This window comes from Fringilla coelebs, assembly GCF_963513975.1.
Source record: "Fringilla coelebs genome assembly, chromosome: 1".
In the NCBI taxonomy this organism is placed as follows: Eukaryota; Metazoa; Chordata; class Aves; order Passeriformes; family Fringillidae; genus Fringilla; species Fringilla coelebs.
The window spans coordinates 152,434,905-152,455,671 of NC_140028.1; the positions used below are offsets into that span (position 1 = coordinate 152,434,905).

Sequence of the window (20,767 nt, forward strand, 5' to 3'; positions counted from 1 at the left end):
ACCCCTCCACCCAACCCAACCCGACCCTCCCTGGCACAACTCGAGGCTGTTTCCCATGATCCTGTCCAATTTCCTTGGCAGTGTTGGCAACTATACAATCTTTAAAATTTATTTTATTTCTCTAGTCAGGCTCAGTTTGCCTTTCCCTTGGAGAAGTGAATTAGAGGAATATTTTTTTAGGGGTATTTTTCCCCTCTGTGAGGCTTGATAAGCCTAACATATCAACAAACTGGGAATAGCCCAAAAGACACCCAAAAAATAACAACCACCAGCAAACATCGAGGAACATCTTCTCCAGACCCCTGGGGCTGGAAAAGGCTGATAAATAAATTAGTGAGGGCCTAATAAACATCAGAGGCAAAAGAATCCCCATCCAATAAAAAACTGAATTCTGAGAACTCTGCAATTTGGAACCAATAAGCATTGAACCAATGGATTTCTGTGGGTTTTGGACTGGGTAAAGTTTGGGGAAAATCGAGTAATTTTGCCTGCCATGGGATGATTTTCTCTGCACACCCAGGCCATGTGTGGGTGAAATAATTCCTGTTGCATATCCCAGCCAGAGATGAGAAAATGCCTTGTATAACATTAAAAACATTGGAGTTTTTTGTTTTCCCATTGTTTTGGTGACAGGAACACAGCCTCACCTCTGGTTGGTCTTTAGAGATGGATTTAACATCCCTTCCAACCCAAGCCATTCCAGGATTTCAGGATCCCATGCTCACTTTTCCTTCTTTCCTCCTTTGAGCCACACAAATCCTCCCCTTTCCCACTGCTTTTCTCCAAAGCCTCTCAATCAATCCCAGTTCAGGGCAGGCCCCACATTCCCAGTTTTACACCCCCCCATCCACCTCTGCCACGTTTCTCCTCCTGAACCCCCTGGAACTAGGGGGGGTTGAGTGCTGTGCCTCAGGGAATCCAATCCCAGTTTCCCTCCGGGAGTCAGAGCTTCCTGATCTCTGTCAAGTTGTCGATCTGGATGATGATGGGCCAGATGCTCTTCCCTTGAGAGACCCCCTGGAGCTCAAACTTCTGGCACATGGAGTCCAGTATGTACCTGACCGCCTTCAGCACGTTCCGGAACACGTCCTGGAGCGACACCTCCTGTGATTTCTGGAGTTCCGCGTATCCTTCAAGCTCCTGCCTAGCACCGGGATGCTCCAGAGGCTTCACTCCTTTCCCTGCCCCTGCATTCAGGATTAGGGCAGGGGGTGAAGGTCCAGTTCCCAAAATCCTCTCCGGGGCACGTCGCGTGTCCAACGTCACCCCCTCAGCGTTCCCGGAGCTCCAGACCTGGCGCGGTGCGGCCGCATCCGTCGGAGGACAAACCCCGGGGTTCGTCCCCTGTGTGGCATCGCCAGAGCTGGAGCGGTCTCTCCACGGAAACCCCAACCTCCAGTAGGGCTGGTAGCGCCGCAGGATATCCCTGGCTCTCCGGAATGTCCTGTGCCAGCAGGATTGCTGCTGCGCCTGCCGGCGGTGCACGGCCAGGAGGGTGCCACCCTCGCGGCTCCTCCCGGCCTCGCTGCTTCCTCCGGCCCAGTGCTGCAGGCAGTAGCTGTGCTCCCACAGGGAGCAGGGCTGGAGGGCACAGGGCGTGGGCGGCTCGCTCCGGAGGCAGTAGCTATGGTCCTTCGCCACCGCCGCTCGCAGCTCCTCCACCCGCAGCCCCTGGGTGCCCGGGAGAAGCGCCGCCTCTCCCACACTGTGTCCATGGTTTTGAGCATTCCCATGATTCCTCTCCCCAGGGCCATTCCACAGCTGTTCCCAAGGATGCAGGCTCTGCTGTTCCATCATGGAATGAACCGGCAATGTCTCACTGCGGGTTAGGTCTTCCATGAGTCCAGGTTTATCCTCCACTTCCTCCTTCACAGGCCATGGCTGGGTTTGGCTCCCCACTCCACTCTCTGCTTCCAACGGGACTTCGCTCCTTCCCTCATGACAGCCAAACTTCTGGAAGTTCCTGTCTTGGAGACACTGCAACGTGCTCCATCCTGCTGGGAGAGAGGTGGGAAGGGGTTGGATCATTCCTGGCTGGAGCAGGGAGAGAAACATCCCTTCTTCTCAGTCTGGGACTGCTTGGGCTCCACATCCCAACCTCTGCCAGACATCAGGGGAGCCCCGCAGTGGGAGAAGCCCTGGGAGTGGCCCAGGGATGGGGCTGGAGCAGGAGGGAGCAGAACTCACCTGGACACGAGGTCTCCAGCCCCTGGTACATGCTGGCTCTGGGCCACCAGCCAGAGGAAGGCTCCTCCAGCCAGCTCCCAGCATGTCCTGCAGGGAAAACAGCAGATGTCACCAGCCAGGCTGGAAATCCTGATTCTCACACCCATGGGAATGAAGGAAGAGCCCTGTCCTTGTCCCCACCAGGAATCCTGACTTCTCCACAGCCACGGGGATGGAGCAGGAAACCCTGACCCCATCCTGGATGTGGATTCCATCCCACAGGGTCGGGATGTTGCTGCTCACCTGGGGATGAGCAGATCCATGGCTCTTCCCCGCGCTCCAGCCGGTGCAGGATGTCAGGCTTGGGGCCTGGATAACCTGGGAATGGGACAGAGGACGTTGGACTGTCCCTGATCACAGGAAAACCAAGGACTGGGACACCCCAGATGTGCCTCACTGTGCATGGAAGTACCTCTGGGATATGGGAAAAGCGAGGGAGAAACTGGAGCTGCTGCTGAAGAGGGATTTATTCATGAGTGCCCTGATGGAAGTGTGGGAAGTTCCACAGCTTCCCAGTTCCACTGACAGGCTTTCCCAGCAAGGGAATGTCTCCTGTTTATCCCAGGGGTGGGACATCCCATCATGCTTCCTGATCTTAGGGAATCATTTCCAGGGGTGCTTAAACCCAGACCCAGCACTATCTTTTCCAGCACTAAACTCCCTGATCAGCCCCTAGAAGGGAAAACTCCTCACAGGAATGGTTGTCCAGCCCTGGAGGGATTGGAAGGCTGTGAGGCTGAGACACTTGGAGACATGGATTAGTGGTGGCCTTGGCAATGTTGGGGAATTGTTGGACTCTGCCATCTCTAAGGCCTGTTCCAACTTCAGCCACTGTGGGATTCTGGGATTCAGTGCTCTGGAAGCTGCTGGGGTGGGATCTGAGGGAAGCCCTGGCTGGGGCAGTTCCCAGGATTACCCAGGGAGGTCAGCAGCTCGTAGGTGTCAAACACGACGTCCCGGTACAGCTCCCGCTGCTCCGCCGTGAGTGCGTCCCACTCGGCCCGGCTCAGCAACACCGCCACGTCCTCGAAGGCCATCAGCTCCTGCCACGGGACCAGGGACCACAGCTTCCTCAGGGACCACAGCTTCCCTCAGGGATCACACCCTCCCTCAGGGATCACACTCTTCCCCCTCAGGGATAATACCCTCCTCAGGGATCTAATCCTCTGTCAGGGATCACACCCCCCCCCTCAGGGATCACACACTCCCTCAGGGATCGCAGCTTCCCTCAGGGATCTAAACCTCCCTCAGAGATCACACCTTCCCTAATGGATCTAATCCTCCCTCAGGGATCAACTCCTCCCTCATGGATCACAGCTTACCTCAGCGATCAAATCCTCCCTCAGGATCTAATCCTCCCTCAGGGATAGCCCCCTCCTCAGAGATCACACCTTCCCTCAGGGATCACAGCTTCCCTCAGGGATCTAACCCTCCCTCAGAGATCACAGCTTCCCTCACAGATCTAACCCTCCCTCAGGGATCTAATCCTCCCTCAGAGACCACAGCTTCCCTCACAGATCTAACCCTCCCTCAGGGATCTAATCCTCCCTCAGAGACCACAGCTTCCCTCACAGATCTAATCCTCCCTCAGGGATCACAGCTTCCCTCACAGATCTAATCCTCCCTCAGGGATCACAGCTTCTCTCACAGATCTAATCCTTCCTCTGGGATCACCCCCTCCTCAGGGATCACCCCGTCCCTCCCAGCAGGAGAAGCCTTTCCCAGCCCAAAGGAGCTCCCAGGACATGAGGCCATGGATGGGGCTGTGCCTGGAAGGTGTGTTCCCCACTGGGGTGGGAAGGACGCATCTGGGAGAAGGACAGGCTGGAATCCAGCGTCTTGGGATGTGTTTTACCGTTCCTACCGGGAGCACTCCGTGATGCCCGTGGGATTGGGGTAGTCCAGGACCCCAGGTCACCTGGGGGACATTCCCAGAGGCCGCCGTGACCCCCAGGGCCCATCCCAGGAAATCCCTCGGGAGTGATCCCAGGGGGGATGGGGGAACGGGGGCAGAGAGAGGGAGGGGAGGGATGTGGGGGGGAGTGTGGGGGTGAGAGGGGTTTTGGGCTGGGGGGTGATGGGGGTGGGACTGGGGGCATGGAATGGGGGTTTTTAGGGGCTGATGGGGATTTGGGGAGTGATGGGGATTTTGGGGGGTGACGGGGTGGGGAGGGATGGGGTGGGGGTGATGGGGGGTCCTCAGGGCGGAATTTCAAGGGAGTGGGGGACAATGGAGGGGTTGATGGGGTGGGATCGGGGGTGTGATGGGAGTGATTTCGGTTTTCGGGGTGGGGCTGGGGGGGTGATGGGGGTAGGGTGTCTCTGGCCATTGGGGGCCGAGCTCCGCCAGCAGCTGCCGAGGGGGGGCTGCGGGACCCCCGTGGATCGGGGAGTCGGGGGTCGGCACATCGAGGGCCCTGGCGACGGCGAGGGCGGCCCGGGGCTCTCCCAGGCAGCTCCTGGCTCCTACCTGCGCTTGCCCCGCCATGGCGGCCGGGGGGCCCCGCGGGTCTCCGGGGGCACGGGGGGGTCCCGGCGTCTCCCTCCGCCTCTCCCGCACGCGCTTCCGGCACAGGCTCCGCCCACAGCGGAAGCGCCGCCATGGCCCGGCCGGAAGCGACGCCCCGGAAGCGCCGCGGTGACCCCGGCACGTGAGGGGCCGGGGTCAGATGCCAATGGGAACGGGAAGCGCAACGGGAAGGGGAACGGGAACGCGGCCCGGCCCTTCCCGGGAGGGACTGTCCCGCTGTCCCTCCCCTGAGGCCGTTCCCTCCCGTCCTGTCCCCGTTCCCTGGGAGCGCAGGCCGAGCCCTTCCCGGATCCAGCCTGCTCCCATCCCGTTTGGTCTCCAGAGTCACCGATTCTCCCAAAATCCCAAATTTAGCGTGAGAATCCTCAGGTTTTCCACCAGAGAGTTCTCAGATCTGGTCCCGATTCCGGGATTTCCCATGGCCTTGCCTGAGGCCTGCAGGTTCCTCGCTGCCCGCAGGTCCCTCCCTGCCGCCTCCTGAATTCACCTCCTTCAGATTTCCCTCTTCTGGATAAATTTCCCAACGATTCTGTATTTCCCGTGTGCAGCTTGTCCATGATTCCTTTCCCACCAAGCACCTGCAAGCAGTTTCCATCTACCCCCAGGAATTCCCTATGGAATTCCTCTGTCCTGCCTGCACCCTTCACATCCGCACCACCAAAAGCCAGGAAATTGGAGTGAATCAAATTCCATCGTATCCTAGGGATCCTCAGGAGTGGCCAGGACTAATTGCTCGTCACTAAACAGATACAGCGAGCCTGGTTTGGTTTAACGACAATCCCAGAGCCTGGAATTGTGGGGGTTATCGCAGCAATAGCAGCAGGATCTGGAATTGCTGTTGGCAGGATGATCCTTAAATCCCAGCCCAGGCCATGCCAGGATTCCAGGACCCCGTGAGAGGAGTGCAGCAAGAGCAGGACCCCCAAGGCAGAGTTCTGGGGAGAAGCTTCCTCCAGCTCATCCTTATCCAGAACTGGCCCTTTCCTCTCCCTGTGTCCGGCAGCTCCGGCCCCGAGTGACCTTTCCGGGGTCACCGTGGTGACACCGGGGCCAATGTCCAGACGGGGCAGTGGCCGCGGGCCCGGCACAGCCGCGGGGACACCATGAGGCTGTGGCTGCTCTGCGCCGTGGCCGTGGCCGTGGCCGGAGTGGCTGGAGCTGAGCACGGCGGCTCCGGGATGGCGGCACGCGGGAGAGAGGTCGGTGGTGTGCAGAGAGGGCTAAAACGGGGAATAACGGGGCCGGGAATGCCAGAGCTGGGCAGCAGCCCGTGCCCCCTCCTGCCCCTCGGGGCTGTCCCGGCACCGAACCCGGACAAATCCCGGCGTGCAGCTTTTCCAGCCTCCCCTTCCCTGCGGGGATGGGCTCGGCACTCCCGGGCCCCCCGCAGCCGCGGGAGATCCCGGGGGGGGCACGGCGGGACCGGGGGGATCACCGGCATTCCCGGTCCTGCCCGCATTGCCCGCTGCGCTCCGGGAGATGCCGATCCCAGCCTTTCCTCCGCAGGGCCGGCGGCGGCCGCACAGACCCTGCTCCGGCTGCTTCTCCGTGCTGAGCGAGGTGAGCCGGGATGCGGGAATGCGGGAATGCGGGAATGGGGGCGGGGGATGGGGCTCCCACACCCGCGTGTGTCCCGCAGGAGTCGCAGTCGATGCCCTGGAATTCCCGGGAGGAGGAGGCGGCTCAGCCGGGCAGGCGGGCACGGAGCGGGAAGGGACTGGAGGTACCGGAGCGTCCCCGGGGCTGCCCGGGAATGGGGTGGGAATGGAGATTGGCATGGGGTGGGACGGGAGGGGACGGGATGGGACGGGATAGGATGGGACGGGATGGGATGGGATAGGACGGGACGGGACGGGACGGGACGGGATCTCCCTGGCTCCGTGTGACGCCGCGCTCACTCCCGCAGGGCAGAGCCAGGAGGGAGAGCCCGGAGCCGGCCCAGGCCGCCGGACACCCCGGGCGCATCCCGCTGCTGTGACAGGTGAAAACGGAGCTCCGGCAGGAGCCCGGGCCCGGCGGGGACCCGCCGGCAGCCCCCGCGGGGCGTTGCAGGAGTCACCGAGCAGCCGAGAGCACGGCGGCAGCGATGCCGGAGCCTGGGAATGCCGCTGGACAGCAGGAGCAGCCCCACGGCAGCAGAGAGCTCAGCCGCCCGCTCCCTCCTCTGCGCTGAGCCCCCCGCCCTTCCCACCCCCAAAATGCTTCTGGGGCAGCCGCCCCCGCCTTGCCAAGCCCCCAAATAAAGCTGGCACACCGGAGGGAGCGGATGCGCTTGGGGGGACACTCGCTGGGTGGGTGAACCCCGGCAGAGCCGACCCGTGCTGGGCTGGGCGGGGTGGCGGTGTGGGGACACTGGGGACACCGGAGGTCGGAGCCAACCCGTGGGGAGACTGCACAGGAGGACTGCGGGATGACCCCAGGGGTGCTGGTCCTGGGGGTCCCTCAGGAATGTCAGTCCAAAGGCATGGGAGTTCCCCAGAATGCTGGATCACAGGGATGGCGAGATGCCCCAGGAATGCTGGATCATAGGGATGGGGATACCCCCCCAGGAATGCTGGTTCCGGGGGAGTTGGGGCTGGGGGACCCCCCAGCAATGCCAGTCCTGGGAGTCCCCTCATGGCTTCCAGTTCAGGGGAATGGCGGACCCCCAAGAATGCTGGATCACAGGGATGGGGAGATCCCCCGGGAATGCTGCTCCCAGAGGACGTGGGGCTGGTCCGGGGGTCCCGCAGGGCTCCCAGTTCAGGGCCCGGGGAGTGCCCGCAGGTCCGGCCTTGGGGGCCCGGCCTCGGTGACCCTGGGCCCGGGCCCGCCCCCAGACCTGACCCCGCCCCTGTTCCGGTACCGCCCCTGTTCCGGTACCGCCCCTTTACTGGCACCGCCCCCATCGTGGCCCCGCCCCCGCCCGCCCGGCGCTTGCTCCTCCCGCCCGCCAGGGGGCGCCGCTCCCCGCGCGGTGCCGCTCTGGCGGACGGCGCCCTCTGTGGGCCCGGTGGCGGCGCGGGCGCGGGGCCCGAGGCGGCGGTGGCGGCCGCAACCATGTCCCGCCGGGGGCCCGCGCAGGTCAGGGCCCGCCCGGGCCACGCGCCACGCGCCGCGGGCCGGGATGCGCGACGAGACACGGGACGGGGCGGGCCGCAGCGGTGCTGGGTCAGGGGGTGCGGGGTCCCACGGGGGAAGTGGCACTGGGGATCAGGGGGATCCCTCAGGGTCCTGGGCATGGGGGGACAGAGGTGTCGTGGGGCGGTCCTTGAGGGGTGACAGCTCGGGGCTCTCCGGGAGAGCTGGTTCTGGGGGGTTGAGGGGTCCCCCCGGGCAGGGGGTGCTGGGGGAGCCCCCAGGGGTGCTGGGTCTGGAGCCAGGGGTGTCCCTCTGGACCCTGGCAGTGGGTGACAGCTCGGGAAGATGGGGCTGCCCCGGGGACACCGGCTCAGGGGTGAGGGATCTCCCAGGGACGCTGCTCCTGGGAGAGGCGGAACCGGGGAACCCCCCAGAGGTGCTGCTCCGGGGGGTTCCCCTGGGGTGTCTGTTCAGGGGGTCTCCCTTTGCTCCGTGGGAAGGTGGGGACAGGGGAACATGGGGGTGGCGGCCAGGCTCTGGCAAATCCCTGCGGAATTGGGGTCTGGGGCATCCCTCGGGGCTACGGGGGCGTCCCGAGCGGGTCCCCATTCCCTGAGCACCCTGTGGCCAGGGCGGTGGCCAGGCCCTGACCCTGCATGTCCCGCAGGTGTCGGGCAGCCTCCGGCGGAAGGCGGCGCCGGGCACGGCCCCGTCGGAGCTGCAGGAGCTGCGGAGCCGCACGGAGCGCGCGGAGCGGCGGCTGCTGGCCTGCGAGAACCTGGTCGGGGAGCTGGGCAGCGGCCTGGCCGCCCTCAGCACCCTCCTGCAGGGCTACGGGCAGCTGCAGCAGCGCCTGCTCAACCTGGAGAACCTCCTCAAGAACAGGAATTTCTGGATCCTGCGCCTGCCCCCCGCCTCCGGGGGGGAGATCCCCAAGGTAGCGGCGACGCTTCCCAGGGATCCTGGGGACCGTGCAAGGGCTGGGGCCGAGCTCCTGCGTGTCCCCACAGCGGGGCTGGATGTGTCCCGAGCCAGGCGTGGTTCCAGGCAGTTCCCTGTGATTCCAGGTGCCGCTCACCTTCGATGATATCTCGGTGTATTTCAACCAGCTGGAGTGGGAGAGGCTGGAGCGCTGGCAGAAGGATCTGTACAGGGCCGTGATGAGGGGAAACTATGAGACCTTGGTGTCCCTGGGTAAGGCTTGTGGGGCTAGAGCTCATGGAATCATGGAATAGCCTGGGTTTGGAAGGCTGTGAGGTGGCGAGGCCCTGGCCCTGGTTGCCCACATCCCTGGTAGTCCACAGCCAGGCTGGATGGGGCTTGGAGCAACCTTGGGTAGTGGGAGGTTTCCCTGACTTCCACTAGAGGGAAAACTTCCAGCCAAAGCTTTTCCCTCATTTGGGATTTTAGTTCATGTTCTGAGGGTTAAGATCCTCTCCTCCTCCGCTGCCTCTGTGCTTGGGGGTGGGTCTTGCCTTGGGGCCAAGGAAGTGTTTGGAGTAGGGATGAGGTGTTTGTGTCTCCCCAGGACTGGGACAGGGGACAAGGGTCACTGTTGGAATGTGCCAGACCAAAGACACAGCCAAATCCTAATCAACCCCCCATCCTCTGCCCCACGACCAGACTACGCCGTGTCCAAGCCCGAGATCCTGTCCCAGATGGAGAGGGATGAAGAGCTCAGTGACAAAGAGGGTCAGGAGCCCCCATGGACACAGACTGGGGATGCTCAGGAGCCCCTCTGGGCAGCAGAAGAGAGGGACAAGGCGGATGAGGCTGCAGGAGATGGAAACCCCATGGGAGCTGCCCCAGGTGGGTGCCAGGAGGAGGTGGCTGGTCCTGGAGATCTCCCCTTCCTGAGGAAGGAAGGGCTCACTCCATGGACTAAAGCACCCTGGAGCACCTGAATCTTCATTCCAAGAGGAATGGTTGTGCTTGGTGGGATGAATCCAATGGAGAAGAGCAATCAGAGCCTTGCAGGAGGGTCTGGAGCAGTGGGAAAGGCCTCCTGTAAGAGTGGGGCTTCCAGAGACATTCCTGCCTGCTGTGGAGGGACAGGAAACAGGCTGGGAAGTGAGGAACTGGAGCTGAGGTGGGAGGAGGAGGCTGGAGCTGCCCTGCTTGTCCTGGGGGAACAGAGGAGTGTGGGGAGCCTTGGGGCATGGATTTAGAGTGGGAGGGCTGGGCAGGAAGGTGGGAGGTGCTGGAAAGGGACAGACAGACCCAGACAGAGCTGGGAGCAGCAGACATGTGGGAAGAGCCATGTTTGAGGGCTCTTTCCTACAGGACTGAGGAGCTGGGAAGGTTAAAGGCACCCCAGGAGAAGCTGGGCAGGTGCTGTCCCATGGGAAAACTCACCTGGAGCCCAGGTGGGAGTTTGGGGATTGGACTGGAGGAGAGGAAAAGGGACACACAGAGGGACATCTCCTTTGGGGTTCATGTTCTGTTACTCAGAGCTTCTCTCTTGTGGATCCTGCCCGGGGCCAAGGAGGCAGCTCTGCCATTGGGGTTGGAGGTGTTTGTGTCTCTGCTGGGGCTGGGAGAGGGGACAAGGCTCACTTTGGGAATCTGGCAGGATAAAAGTGCAGATCCTAATAAAGTCCCTGTTCTGTGCCCTGGGAACAGATGGTGCCAAGTCCAAGCCTAACAGCCGGACCTGCAGGGAGAGGGATGAAGAGCCCAGCAACGAAAAGGGTCCTGAGCCCTCATGGACACAGACTGGGGACAGCCAGAAAACCCCACAGATACAGACTGGGGACATCCAGGAACCCCCAGAGACACAGATTGAGAACAGCCCAAAATCCCCACGGACACGGAGTGGGAACAACCAGAAAACCCCACAGATGCAGACTGGGGACAGCCCAAAATCCTCATGGACACGGAGTGGGAACAGCCAGAAAACTCCACAAATACAGAATGGGGACAGCCAGAACCCCCCACAGACAGAGACTGGGGACAGCCCAAAATCCTCATGGACACGGAGTGGGAACAGCCACAAAACCCCACAGATGCAGACTGGGGACAGACAGACCCCCCCACAGACAGAGACTGGGGACAGCCCAAAATCCTTACGGACACGAAGTGGGAACAGCCAGAAAATCCCACAGACACTGAATGGGGACAGCCAGAATCCCCCACAGACAGAGACTGGGGACAGCCCAAAATCCTCATGGACACGAAGTGGGAACAGCCACAAAACCCCACAGATGCAGACTGGGGACAGCCAGACCCCCCCACAGACAGAGACTGGGGACAGCCCAAAATCCTCATGGACACGAAGTGGGAACAGCCACAAAACCCCACAGATGCAGACTGGGGACAGCCAGACCCCCCCACAGACAGAGACTGGGGACAGCCCAAAATCCTCATGGACACGAAGTGGGAACAGCCACAAAACCCCACAGATGCAGACTGGGGACAGACAGACCCCCCCACAGACAGAGACTGGGGACAGCCCAAAATCCTCATGGACACGAAGTGGGAACAGCCAGAAAACCCCACAGACACTGAATGGGGACAGCCAGAATCCCCCCCAGACAGAGACTGGGGACAGCCCAGAGTTCCCCAGGACACAGAGTGGGAACAGCCCAAAACCCCCACAGACACAGACTGGGAACAGCCCCAAGTCCCCACAGGCACACAGTGGGGACAGCCAGACACTGCCTCAGACACAGGCTGGGGACAGCCAGAACCTCCTCCAGACAGGTGTCCCCAGCAATCAGAAGCCCCCACAGACACCAGGAGAGATGGAGCAGCAGGAAGAGGCTTCAGGAGAGGATCCCATGTCCATGGAAGCTGGCCCAGGTGAGTTCCAGGTGTGCCAGGGAGGATGGGGTTCCCCTTCCCCAGCTCTCCATGGCTCTGGCAGCGTCCAGGGCAGAAGTGCATGGCCCTGGTGCTTGGAGAGGCATTGCCAGGGAGCCTTGGGATGTTGTCACAGGACAGTGGAAGAAGGTCTGGACACAGGAATGCAGCCTGTGGAGGTGGTGGGGTGAGGCTGCTCTGTGAGGTGGTGGCATGTGGTACCTTGCTGTCCTTCCCTCCCAGCCCTCCCTCTGTTTTTGGTCCATGTGTGGCTTCACTCCAGTTCCTCCTGACACCTTCCAGCCCTTCCACAGAATTGCTGGGGTTGGAAAGGCTGTCTGAGATCATTGGGTTCAACTGTCCCCCAGCACTGCCAAGGCCCCATGTCCCCAGGTGCCACATCCACACATCCTGCAGGAACAGGGACTCCAGCACTGCCTGTTCCAGGGCTGGACAGCCCTTTCCAGAAGGAATTTTCCGGGTAGCTGATCCACACCCTGGCTCTTAAGCCGCAGCTTTCTCCAGCTCTTCCACACACTCCCAGCAATCTCTGGTACATATTGCTGGAGCAGGGACTTGGGAGGTCCCCATGGGTCTTTCAAATCCCTGTTCCCTACAAACAGACCTCCCCATCCTGATGATGAACGTGATGTCCCTGGGGGACCATCAGCTGGGGACGGTGGCAGAGGAGGATGCGGAGATGGAGGAGGACGCGGAGATGGAGGAGGACCTGGCAGAGCCTGACACTGGTGAGTCACCCTGTGCTGGGGACACAGGGCCTGGCAGGCAGGTGGGAAGCAGCTTCCAGAGCTGATGGGCTTGAAGTTGGGAGGGAAAATGAAGCTTCAGGGGTTCCTTTTATTTTTTCCTGCAACATCATGTGGGTTTAGAGATGGGTCCCTTGTCCCACTGGCCCCCATGGCACCCTTGGAGGGCTTAGCCTGGGAGCCCTCCAGGGACTGGCACTCCATCCCTGCCCTGGGCCACTGTGCCACGGCTGGACAACCCTTTTGGGGAAGGAATTTTCCCAATATCCAACCTGAACCTCCCCTGGCACAGCTTGAGGCCATTTCCCCTTGCCCTGTCCCTGTTCCCTGGCAGCAGAGCCTGACCCCCCCGGCTGTCCCCTCCTGTCAGGGAGCTGTGCAGAGCCACAAGGGCCCCCCTGAGCCTCCTTTTCTCCAGGCTGAGCACCTTTCCAGCTCCCTCAGCTGCTCCTGGGGCTCCAGACTCTTCCCCAGTTCTGTTCCCTTCCCTGGACATGCTCCAGCCCCTAAATGTCTTTCTTGTCATGAGAAGCCCAGAGCTGCCTCTGGGACAGCACAGGGAGGGGCCCTGGTCCTGTGTCACAGTTGTGCCGACACCAACACGGTTTCTCTGTTCCAGAGGAAGCCTTATCCATGGAAGATGAAACACTGTGCGAAGGGGCTTCTCCCGAGGACGTCAAGGTGAAGGAAGAGGAGCCTGAGCTGCTGGCAGAGGAATCCACCCCCTCTCCCGGCTCAGAGATCCAGAAGTGTCCCAAAAACGAGCTGGTGAAAGCCAAGCTGAAGAAGAAGCCAAACCGGTGCGAGGCCAGCAACCTCCTGATGGGCAACTGCCGGCGCGGGTACGTGCGGGAATGGTCCCACCCCTGCACGGAGTGCGGGAAGCGCTTCCGCCTCAAGATCAACCTCATCATCCACCAGCGCAGCCACGCCAAGGAGGGGCCCTACGAGTGCCCCGTGTGCGAGATCGGCTTCAGCACCAAACGGCACCTGGACCTCCACCGCAGCATCCACGTCAAGGACAGAGCCTTCGGCGCCAAGGTCTGGGGCAACGTGCACCCCGAGCTGCGCATCCGCCCGCGCAGGGAGCTGTGCGGCGGCGGCCTCGCCGGGGGCGCCTGGCTGGGCCAGCCCAAGGAGGAGCCGGACAGAGAGGGCCTGTCGGGCTCCGGGATCGTGCAGCCGCCCAACCCCAGGCAGAAGTGCCCCCACTGCAAGAAGTTCCTGTCCTGCTCCACGTCGATGCGGCGGCACCTCCAGACCCACGCGCGGGACCGGCCCTACTGCTGCAGCTCCTGCAACAAGTGCTTCACCCGCAGCAATCACCTGCTGCGCCACAAGAAGATCCACGAGAGGGCTCTGGCCGCGCTCCAGCGGGAGGCCGAGGCCCAGCCCGCCGCTGCTATCCCGGCATCCCTGCAGCACCAAGCTCCCGAGACCCAGAGGAGCCCTTCCCAAGAGAATGGGAGCCCTGAGGCTGCAAAAGCGAGCCTGCCCAATGTGCTGCTGTTGGGGACAACGCCACTGGGGCTCCCGGGCAAAGGCTCCCCGCTCCCTGACTGCATCAGGAAAGCCGTGCAGCCCGTGGTCCAGCTGGGATCCAGGGCTGTGGCTTCGGAGATGACAGAGAAATGACAGATGACAGACCCCGGGATAGATCTGAGCTGTGCGTGTCCCTGGAAGGAAGCTGCACGTTTGTTGGGTTTGCACCTGGTGAGACACTGAGAATGGGAATCTGCTGTGTTTTAGGAGCTTCCTGGGTTGTAGAAAGAATGGGACGCTTGGAGACCACAACAGAGAGCAAATTGCAGAAGCCTCCAGTGATCCATAATGCTTCACCATTCCACTGACTTGTTCCTGTTGGCTGATACTTGGAATTTTCCCAAGCTGACATTCCTGGGAGATGACCAGGTGAATCCTGGTCATACAGAAGCAGAGCTTTTGCATTCTTTGATGTTGGAGCTGACCCCTTGCATTCGAAAACACAACTGAAGAGGGCAGAGAGAAGGGAATGGAGCTGGCAGCATTCCCATGCAGCCCTTTGCTCCATGGAACAAGCGTCCTGACTGAGACACCAGATGGAGAGTGACATCTCTGAGACCCCACCGCGTCCTGGCCACCCTTCCCACCCCCACCCTGGGGAGGAGATCAACCAACAGCCCTTCCAGCAGGTTGGGAACACCGGAGCTTTGCACTGGAAGATCCATAGGACAAAGCAAACCCCAATATTCTGTGCTGGCATATTCCAGGGATGCCGGCACAGGCACCCTCAGGACCATCCTGCATGGGTGCAGAGTGATTTTAGGAATACTTGATGGATCAGCCAGCCCCATGCTGCAGCAGCACCCTGATCCCTGTGGATCTGCCTGTACTGAGCAGCCCCTCAGCTCTGGAATAAACTCCCACTCTCACAACCACAGCTCGTCCCCTTTTGCCCAAAATCCCACCTTAATGAATCCTATAGGAAAACAGTTCTGCAGCTACCTCAGTCAGGGATAGGGGACCTGCCCAGAGGCAGCCAGTGGAAGCCAGGCCTGGCACTGCCCCAGTGTGTCCCCTGGAGCCACCAGAGCAGTGTCTGTGGCCAGAGCCCCACGTGCTGGGTGTGCACAGGGAGCACCTCCCGCCCGGAGCCAGCGCCACACGGACACAGTGGAGCAGCTGTTGGGACTCTTGCATTTTGTTTTTCAGGTTTTTTGTTTTGAGTTGTTTGATGTAATTATTTGATATCTTGAGATCTCTGTCCCTCTCTGAGCAGTGAGCACTGGTAGGCTTTTCCCATCTTTCATTCCAAGTCACTCCCAGGGTGTGATGGTGCTGCTGTGGGAAGCTTTGGGAGCTGAGGGAACACCTGTGCCACATCCACGTGTGATCCTCAGCCACCTCCTGCTCCATTGGACAGACAGCAGTGTCTGAGCTGCTCCATAGGAATACACACAACATCCCACTGCTCCTCTGGGCTGGTGTCTCACACTTCCTGCCCCTGGGATTGCAGTGTGGAGCATTCCCAGCCTGCAGCAGGAGCTGGGAGGGGTGCCAGTGGCAGAACACATGACCATGGATCTGGCAGTGAGGCAGTGGCTGGTTATCCCTGCCCAGTAGAGATCCCAGTGCTCCCCAGCTGATCCCAGGGGCATGGCTGAGCTGGTATGTCAGTGCTGAAGGCCGGCAGAAGGGCCAGCAGCCCCAGCCTGGCATTTCTAAATCTGCTGTGACCGGGAGCAGTTTCCTGCGACATTCCCGATCCCTTTCTCAGGCTGTGGAATCAATAAAGTATTTGTCTCTACGTCTGGCTGCTTTGGGGGCTGTGCCTGTGGGCACAGAACTAGGATCAGCCAGGACAGCGCTCAGCAGGAGGGTTTTGGGAGTCACTGCCAGCAGCTCCAGAGCCCCCAGGCCACTGGGAGAGTTGTGGAATGCCAGCCAGGAAGGATGAGCAGGGAAGGGAAGGGGATGGAGTGGCCCTGGCCACCATGGGTGGGACATGTCCCTCAGCACTGCCAGGGAGTCCCACGGTGCCCATATCCTACTGAGAATCCTGTGGGGGACTCCTGTGGGACTGCTCCACATTCCCATCACACATTCCCAGCAGGTAGCCCTGCATTCCTCCCCTGATAGCCCCATCCCTATTGAGCCAGGGATGTCACCCCCCCAGGTGCCCTGGAGCACAACAGGAGACCAGTCAGCTCAGTCTTTTATCTGATTCTCTTCCCGGCTGGTCCGGCCACCCAGCCCCCACAGCCTTCCCGGGGCTATCAGCTGCCCCCAGGCCACTGAGCACTCCCAGCCCCCCTCCCTGCACAGCGGTGGTGTTCAAACAACCCGAGTTCCACCATGGGATCTGACAGCCACTCCTCTGCTGAATCCACAGGGCAGCGGCACCATCAGGTCAGCTCCAGTCACTGACCTTCCTCTGCTGCCTCGGGGCCAGTCCCGTCCCTGCTGAACGCACAGCAGGCTCCTGCTCCTCCTCCTGAGACCCAGGTGGTGCCACAAGTCCCACAGCATCCTGCACAAACTCCCGGTGCTGCCACAAGTCCCAGCTGCCCGGTGTGTCCCCCGCTGAAGAACCGCCGTCCCTTTCCTTCTCCAGCCCTCTGGCTACCGATTGTCCTGGCTCAGAGCCTCGCAGGGCTCCAGCTCCGGCTCGTGTCCCGGCAAGCTGCCGGCCGGAGAGGTGGCCACGGCGTGCACCTTCTGGTGGTGGTTCAGCGACTGCCGGTGCCGGAAGCTCTTGGTGCAGCCGTGGCACTGGAAGGGGCGCTGCTGGGTGTGCCGGCGCTGGTGCTCCTCCAGCGACGCTTTCTGGGGGAAGCTCTCGGCACACTCGATGCAGCGGTAGAGCCGCTCCCCGGCGGCGCTGCCCCGCGCCGGCCGGCCCGGCCAGGCGCTGCGGAGCTGCGGCCCGTGGATGCGCTGGTGCTTCTGCAGGTGGTGCTTCTGCACGAAGCCCTTGCCGCAGGCGGGGCAGCGGTACGGCCGCTCCCCGGTGTGGATCCGGTAGTGCTTGTTGAGGTTGGACTTCTCGTTGAAGCTCTTGCCGCAGGCCGGGCACTGGAAGGGCCGCTCGCCCGTGTGCAGGCGCTGGTGCCGCAGCAGCGCGGCGTGGTGGGCCAGGCTCTTCCCGCAGGACGTGCAGATGAAGGAGCCGTTGCTCTTCCTCTCCCGGCTCTGCTGCCGCGCCAGGAGGTTCCGCGTCAGCCGGACGCTCTTCCAGCCCGGCGGCAGCGCCCGGGGATCGTCCTGGGCACTCGGCCGCTCCCAGCCGGGCTGCGGCGACGCCACCTCGGCCGCGGGGTCTTCTCCCAGCGGCATGCCCTGGGCGAGCGCGAACGGCTGCTCCGTGCCCGCGCCCAGCGCCTGCTCCGTGGGGAAGGGCAGCCCCGGGGCAGGGTGAGCCTCCACCGGCACCACCACCGGCTTGAATTCCCCCAGGCAGAATTCCCCCAAGCCCTCTCCGGCCGCCTTCGGCCCGGCCACGCCGTGGCTCTCCCAGGAAACCGGCTGCTCCTGGCTGAGGGGAACCTCCTCGTCCAGCCTGACCGCGGGCACCATCGGCAGTGCCAGGAGCTCGGCTCCGTCCTCCTGTGGCTGCTGCTCTTCTGTCTTGATCACGATCATCTCACCTGTGGAGAGAGCACAGTTCATTCCCGGGAAGGGAAAGCCTCCCGTGCCTACAGCTCCAGAGTGGGAGTGGGAGCAGAGGTGAGAGGAACTGGCAAAGAACGAAAGGGAGCAGAAAGGAATTCCCAAGAGGAGATGAGGTGAAGGGGGGTTGACCAGGCAGCTTGTTGGACCTCAGGGACATCACGGAATCACGGAATTAGGGAGGTTTGCAAAGCTCTTAAATATCATCAAGTCCAATAATCGACCAAGCACTGCCAAGGTCACCACTGTCCCGTGTCCCCAACTGCCACATCCACACAGCTTTTAAATCCTTCCTGAATGGAGACTTCACCACTGCCCTGGGCATGCTGGACTCAATGTAACTATGGACTGACAATACAATCCTCACAAAAAAACCAAACCAGAGGGAATGTGAAGGCAAAGCTGAGGTACAGAGTCCTCCATCCTGGAAAGAACCCCATGAGGAATGGCAGAGTTTAAGCGTGTGAATCCAGGGAAAAGGATCAAAGCAAAGCCTTCCCAAAGCAGGAGGGAGCATCCACCCACAGGTACCCAGCTCCAGAGCCACTCTCACTGAGCCTTGCCCCAGGTTTTCCCATTTTCCATCCTTAAGAACGCTGCCCAGTCTGGGCAGGTTGTCAGTGCCCATCCTCAGTCACCCTCGCTGCCACTCACTGTCACCAAGCTGTCCTGGCACCGCTCCCTTCGCCGGCAGCCCGGGGCTCCCTGGATCCTCCCTGTCCTCAGCCGGTGGCAGCAGTGCAGGCTTGGAGCCAGCATCCTCGGGCCCTGGGAAGGAGGAGCAATGAGATGAATTGCTGACAGTGGGGACCACCCAAAGCGGGGTCCTGGAATTCCAGGACATCTGATCACACAGGCCACTGGCAGCCAAACCAGGCACGGGATTTTTGCTTATCCCAGGAAGTGCCTGATGGACACTCAAGCTGTAAAATTTCAGCCCAAAATTAATGAGTACTAAAATGTAGGACTCTCTGCAGCAAGTCCTGCAGGGTGATCCATGTACAGCCCGTATCCCAGGAAAAAACAGTGCAGGAACATTGGCTGCAGGACATGTCACCTGGAATCCCCCCAAGTTCCATGTGTGGAGGGTTTGGAAGCTGCATCAGCCCAGAGATGATGATGCTTCTGACATGATCTGTGTGATCCTCACCGGGAGGGACCATGGCCTCGTAGTTCCCCTTCCTGGCGATCCCACGGAGCTCCCGGCTGCCCACGCTCCCCAGCTCCTGCTCCAGCAGAGCGGCCTCCTCACCCTCGCCCGCCGCTGGCACCTGCAAGTACAGGAGGCTCCACCTGGGGGTCCCCACTGAGCCCCTCCCCGAGCCCCTGGGGGTCCGGAGCTCCTGTGGACAGAGCCTTATCAGGGGGGACATCCCCAGACACCCCAGCAAGGCTCAGCTGTTCCTCCCCAGACCAGGGGCAGATTGCCAGGATCCATCCTGGCAGCCAGGTGAGCAGTGACACCTCAGGTGGGAGCGGGACAGTGGCACCATCCTACATCACCCCAGTAGGGCCCTGAAATATGACTGAAACACTTGGGGTGGGTGTTCTGGTCCCCCTCTTCCCTGGGGACAGGGACAAGCACCAGACGAGCCATGTCCATCCGGCTCCACGCAGCTCCTGAGAGGCAACAGCACTTCCCACGGCCACATTTTCACCTGGGGCACTTTCCCTCTGCTTTGGGCACATCTCTGTCACCTGTGGCCTGTCCCTGCCACGCTGAGCACATCCCTGAGAGCTGGGACACATCCCTGTCCATCTTTGGCACATTCCCATTAGCTGGCGCTTGTCCCCGTTTGTCACCGCTGGCATGTCTCTGTTATCTGGAGCTTGTCCACATCAGCTGGGGCTCGTCCCCATTACCTACACCCCATCCCTGCCACTGAGGGCGCATCCCTGTTCCCTGGGACTCATCCTCATCACCATGGGCTCATCCCCATCCCGTTACCCAGAACTTGTCCCTGCCACCGCTGGCACCTCCCCGCTCCCACTCCTCAGAGCTTGTCCCTGTCCCCGTGGGCTCAGCCCGATCCCCATTCCCCGGTGCCCGTTCCTTTCTTCATTCCCTGGGGCTGGTTCCCCTTCCTCGGGTCGCATCCCCGTCCCCCGGGCCCATCTTGTCCCCGTGCGGGCCCGTCCCGGTTCCCTGGGCCCCGACCCCGTGGCGGTTACCTGTGTCCGCTCCCTGGCGGTCCCGGTCCCGGTGCCGGTCCCGGCGCGGTTGCCCCCGCAGCGGCAGCGGCGGAGCTGGCGCTGGATGCGGCGGAGGCGGCGGGAGTTGTCCCTCAGGAGCGCGGCCAGCCGGGCCCCGCCGGCCCGCACCGTGCGCTCCAGCCCCGCCACGCGCCGCTCCAGCCGCTCCAGCCGCCGCTCCGCCGCCTCCACGCTGCGCTCCAGCCGCCGCTCCGCCACCGCCACCGCCCGCAGCGACAGCCCCGCCGGGGCCGCCCCGCCGGGGCCCGCGCCGGGATCGGGGCCCGCGCCCTGCCAGGCCTCGGGCGCCCACTCGGGGTCCTGCTGCGGGGGAAAGAGGGCGGTGAGGGGCGGCCGGACCTGGGGTCCCGCCGGGGGCACGGGGGTGCCGGTGCCGGGGGGTCCCGCCGGTACCTGCGCGCGGCCCCACTGGGCCATGGCCGCCGCTCACCGCCGCCGCCGCAGCGCCCCCTGCCGGCCCCGCGCCGCCCGCGCCGCCCCGCCCGCACCGAGAGACCCCGGCCCGGCCCGGTTACAGCCCCATCCCATCCCATCCCATCCCATCCCATCCCATCCCATCCTATCCCATCCCATCCCATCCACAGCCCGACCCCACACTATCCCCATCCCAGGAGGGGTCAGGCTGGAAGGGGCCACAGTGGCTCATCTGGGCTCACCTCCCTGTTCAGGCAGGGTTATCCCAGAGCACATGGCACAGGATTGTGTCCAGACCATTCTGGAATATCTCCAGTGAGGGAGGCTCCACACCCTCTCTGGACAATCTGTTCAAGGGCTCAGTCACTGCACAGGGTGAAAGTTCTTCCTCCTGTCCAGGTGGAACTTCCTGGGCATCAGTTTTCTGTCTGTTCTTCTTGTCCTGTTGCCAGGTCCCACAGCAAAGAGCCAAGCTCTATCAGTCCCATCCCATCCTATCTCCATCCTCATCCTGGTTTCTATCACATCCACATCCCCATCCCATTCTGTCACATCCCACCTCATCCCAATCCCATCCCTACATCCATCCCATTCCCATCCACCCCCA

At 62.0% G+C, this 20,767-nt stretch overlaps 4 protein-coding genes across 5 annotated transcripts; 2 read left to right on the top strand and 2 right to left on the bottom strand.

The window, feature by feature from the left end:
- Positions 1–236: 236 nt before the first annotated feature.
- On the bottom strand, positions 237–4,787 carry LOC311156435 (uncharacterized protein). Of its 2 annotated transcripts, none has more exons than XM_084210344.1 (5): positions 4,697–4,787; positions 3,143–3,269; positions 2,470–2,544; positions 2,188–2,274; positions 237–1,994 (listed from the first exon to the last, which is right to left on the bottom strand). In XM_084210344.1, the coding sequence occupies exons 1-5, from the start codon at positions 4,712–4,714 to the stop codon at positions 943–945; spliced, it is 1,359 nt and encodes a 452-aa protein (XP_084066470.1). In that variant the 5' UTR covers positions 4,715–4,787; the 3' UTR covers positions 237–942. The 2 variants fall into 2 exon arrangements, with proteins under 2 accessions (XP_084066470.1, XP_084066469.1); XM_084210343.1 differs by having other exon boundaries at positions 237–1,997.
- Positions 4,788–5,826: 1,039 nt separating this feature from the next.
- LOC311154557 (uncharacterized protein) lies at positions 5,827–7,006 on the top strand. Its single transcript, XM_084207169.1, has 4 exons — positions 5,827–5,955; positions 6,263–6,316; positions 6,396–6,479; positions 6,663–7,006. The coding sequence occupies exons 1-4, from the start codon at positions 5,860–5,862 to the stop codon at positions 6,732–6,734; spliced, it is 306 nt and encodes a 101-aa protein (XP_084063295.1). The 5' UTR covers positions 5,827–5,859; the 3' UTR covers positions 6,735–7,006.
- Positions 7,007–7,752: 746 nt separating this feature from the next.
- Positions 7,753–15,583, top strand: LOC311155243 (uncharacterized protein). The gene is made up of 7 exons (XM_084208251.1): positions 7,753–7,819; positions 8,484–8,753; positions 8,884–9,010; positions 9,440–9,625; positions 10,439–11,617; positions 12,241–12,366; positions 13,004–15,583. Exons 1-7 carry the CDS (start codon positions 7,796–7,798, stop codon positions 14,017–14,019), a joined length of 2,928 nt encoding a protein of 975 aa, XP_084064377.1. The 5' UTR covers positions 7,753–7,795; the 3' UTR covers positions 14,020–15,583.
- A 615-nt stretch (positions 15,584–16,198) lies between these two features.
- LOC311157618 (uncharacterized protein) lies at positions 16,199–20,163 on the bottom strand (the record flags this gene model as incomplete). Its single annotated transcript, XM_084212414.1, has 4 exons — positions 16,199–17,510; positions 18,187–18,300; positions 18,683–18,803; positions 19,705–20,163. 4 exons carry the CDS (start codon positions 20,161–20,163, stop codon positions 16,486–16,488), a joined length of 1,719 nt encoding a protein of 572 aa, XP_084068540.1. The 3' UTR covers positions 16,199–16,485.
- Between the last annotated feature and the right edge of the window lie 604 nt (positions 20,164–20,767).

Excerpts from the sequence above, each read along its gene's own strand:
- LOC311156435 (XM_084210343.1), bottom strand. Across the intron at positions 2,545-3,142 it reads CGAGCTGCTGACCTCCCTGG|GTTATCCAGGCCCCAAGCCT; the intron begins GTAATCCTGGGA and ends TCCCATTCCCAG. Across the intron at positions 2,275-2,469 it reads ATGGATCTGCTCATCCCCAG|GACATGCTGGGAGCTGGCTG; the intron begins GTGAGCAGCAAC and ends TTTTCCCTGCAG.
- LOC311154557 (XM_084207169.1), top strand. The coding sequence starts at position 5,860 with ATGAGGCTGTGGCTGCTCTGCGCCGTGGCCGTGGCCGTGGCCGGAGTG. Across the intron at positions 5,956-6,262 it reads TGGCGGCACGCGGGAGAGAG|GGCCGGCGGCGGCCGCACAG; the intron begins GTCGGTGGTGTG and ends TTTCCTCCGCAG. Across the intron at positions 6,317-6,395 it reads GCTTCTCCGTGCTGAGCGAG|GAGTCGCAGTCGATGCCCTG; the intron begins GTGAGCCGGGAT and ends TGTGTCCCGCAG.
- LOC311155243 (XM_084208251.1), top strand. The coding sequence starts at position 7,796 with ATGTCCCGCCGGGGGCCCGCGCAG. Across the intron at positions 8,754-8,883 it reads CCGGGGGGGAGATCCCCAAG|GTGCCGCTCACCTTCGATGA; the intron begins GTAGCGGCGACG and ends CTGTGATTCCAG. Across the intron at positions 12,367-13,003 it reads CCTGGCAGAGCCTGACACTG|AGGAAGCCTTATCCATGGAA; the intron begins GTGAGTCACCCT and ends TCTCTGTTCCAG.